The sequence below is a fragment of the Schistocerca nitens genome, chromosome 1 (genome assembly GCF_023898315.1).
Source record: "Schistocerca nitens isolate TAMUIC-IGC-003100 chromosome 1, iqSchNite1.1, whole genome shotgun sequence".
In the NCBI taxonomy this organism is placed as follows: domain Eukaryota; kingdom Metazoa; phylum Arthropoda; class Insecta; order Orthoptera; family Acrididae; genus Schistocerca; species Schistocerca nitens.
The window spans coordinates 1,165,392,688-1,165,394,487 of NC_064614.1; the positions used below are offsets into that span (position 1 = coordinate 1,165,392,688).

General features: G+C 46.6%; 1 protein-coding gene across 1 annotated transcript; it reads left to right on the forward strand.

The window, feature by feature from the left end:
* The first annotated feature begins 320 nt into the window (after positions 1-320).
* LOC126232961 (putative gustatory receptor 2a) lies at positions 321-1,007 on the forward strand. Its single transcript, XM_049942831.1, has one exon. It carries the CDS (start codon positions 321-323, stop codon positions 1,005-1,007), a length of 687 nt encoding a protein of 228 aa, XP_049798788.1.
* The last annotated feature ends 793 nt before the right edge of the window (positions 1,008-1,800 follow it).

Consider the following 1,800-nt stretch of genomic DNA (forward strand, 5'->3'; position numbering starts at 1 on the left):
ATAAATCAGATAGTGAATAGAAAGAGATTGGTGGCCTTTTTCATTAAATTGTATGTTGTCATAATGTCCCGAATTTATATAAAAGCCGTTAAATCAAAGACAAAAAGTAAATGTGGTATTGCCAGTGCGTAGTGTGCAGTCAGAGTTCTATAAATCACTGATAGTCAGATGCGTGTTTCCGTTGCGTATTATTCATGCAGGAGGATAATTTGTAACTAAACAGTAAGATACGAGAATTCATGTTGCTCGATAAACTAAGGATGAATCCACTCGCTTGGCAATCCACTCATCTTGCAGGCCTGACTGCTTGATGCCACAGTATGAGAAAGGCAAGTGGGTGCCTCTCAAGCATTGTCATGTTTTTTGCACTCTATAACTTAGTTTGGCAGATACAGTTCTTCGGCATCGTGCTGGTTGTGAGTGACCATATGGGCGCCATCCGCAAGCAGCTCCTGAGGAGTGTGCGGCAGCCGCTGCACAGGGAGGCGGACCTGGAGGAGGCGGCGACCTCCGGAGGGCAGTGGTGGGTGGCGGAGTGTGAAATACGGCGCCTGCAGCGCGCCAGGCTGGCCTTGCACCGCGTCGCCCGCCTCTGCGGACAGCACTTTGGACTCGCGCTGTCACTCTCCATGCTCAACCGCCTGCTGCAGGTCGTCTGCACCAGTTACAGCACCGTGCTGATGGTGAAGCACTGGCCACACCTCTCGTTAGGATTACGTGCCATGGCCACCACGTTCGGTGCTCTGTCTGTGGTTGAAGCCAACTGCCCGCTGGCTTTGTGCTCGGTGTGCACTTCTGCAGCGGACAGAGCAGTCAGAGTTGGCCTGGTGCTGGACAAGATTCAGTTCCTGCTTCCATCCAGAGTGACGTCACGTTCTCTTCAATTGGCAGTCGAGAATTTGCGCTTTTCCGCTGCTGGTTTCTTTGACTTAGATCTACGTTTATTTGTTGCTCTTATTGGTACGAGTGTCACGTATGTTATAATACTTGTACAACTGCGCAGTTAAAATAACAAACGCGTGATTCACGAGCTTACTTTTGATAGTAGTAGTCACTCACTCAGAGATACTGCACAGTTTGATCTGAAATGTAGTTAAGCTTTTTCATAATATAAAAAAAATTAACCAAAACGCCTAGATCACTATTCTTCCCGTACAGACCAGACAATAAATTATGCACTCATCTAATGTGCACATGAAGGAGATGCGACTGTTCAATGTGCTGTTGCCATACAATTCGTATTCTAGAAACTGCCTACAAATGTTTGGAAAATGCTTTTGCAGAAAGTTTGTGTGGAAATGTTGTTGACTAGTATGTCTGTACATCTTCCAATTCTTTCAGTTAAATATCACTAAAAAGATCACCCAAAGTACATCAGAAAGCCAAGCTTCTTTAGATATCTCAGTTGCCAATAATAAGTCAAAATAACAATTACTTATCACATAAGTTTAGTTGTTGGAATCTTGGCTTCTGTCTCTTGAATCGTTAAATGAGTTGCACTGTGTGGGGTGTATCAGGTACGAAGGCTGATATTTGTGCATGTGGTGTCTTAATATGGGCACAGACTGGTGGGAAATGGAAATAACGGTTTGGCGTAATTGGCCGGGAAGTCCCTGACAGGGCAGGTCCGGCCGCCTTGGTGCAGGTCTTATTACATTCGACGCCACATTGGGCGACCTGCGCGACGGACGGGGATAAAATAATGATGAAGACAATACAACACCCAGTCCCTGAGCGGAGAAAATTCCCGACCCAGCCTGGAATCGAATCCGGGCCCCTCAGGATGGCAGTCCGTCACGC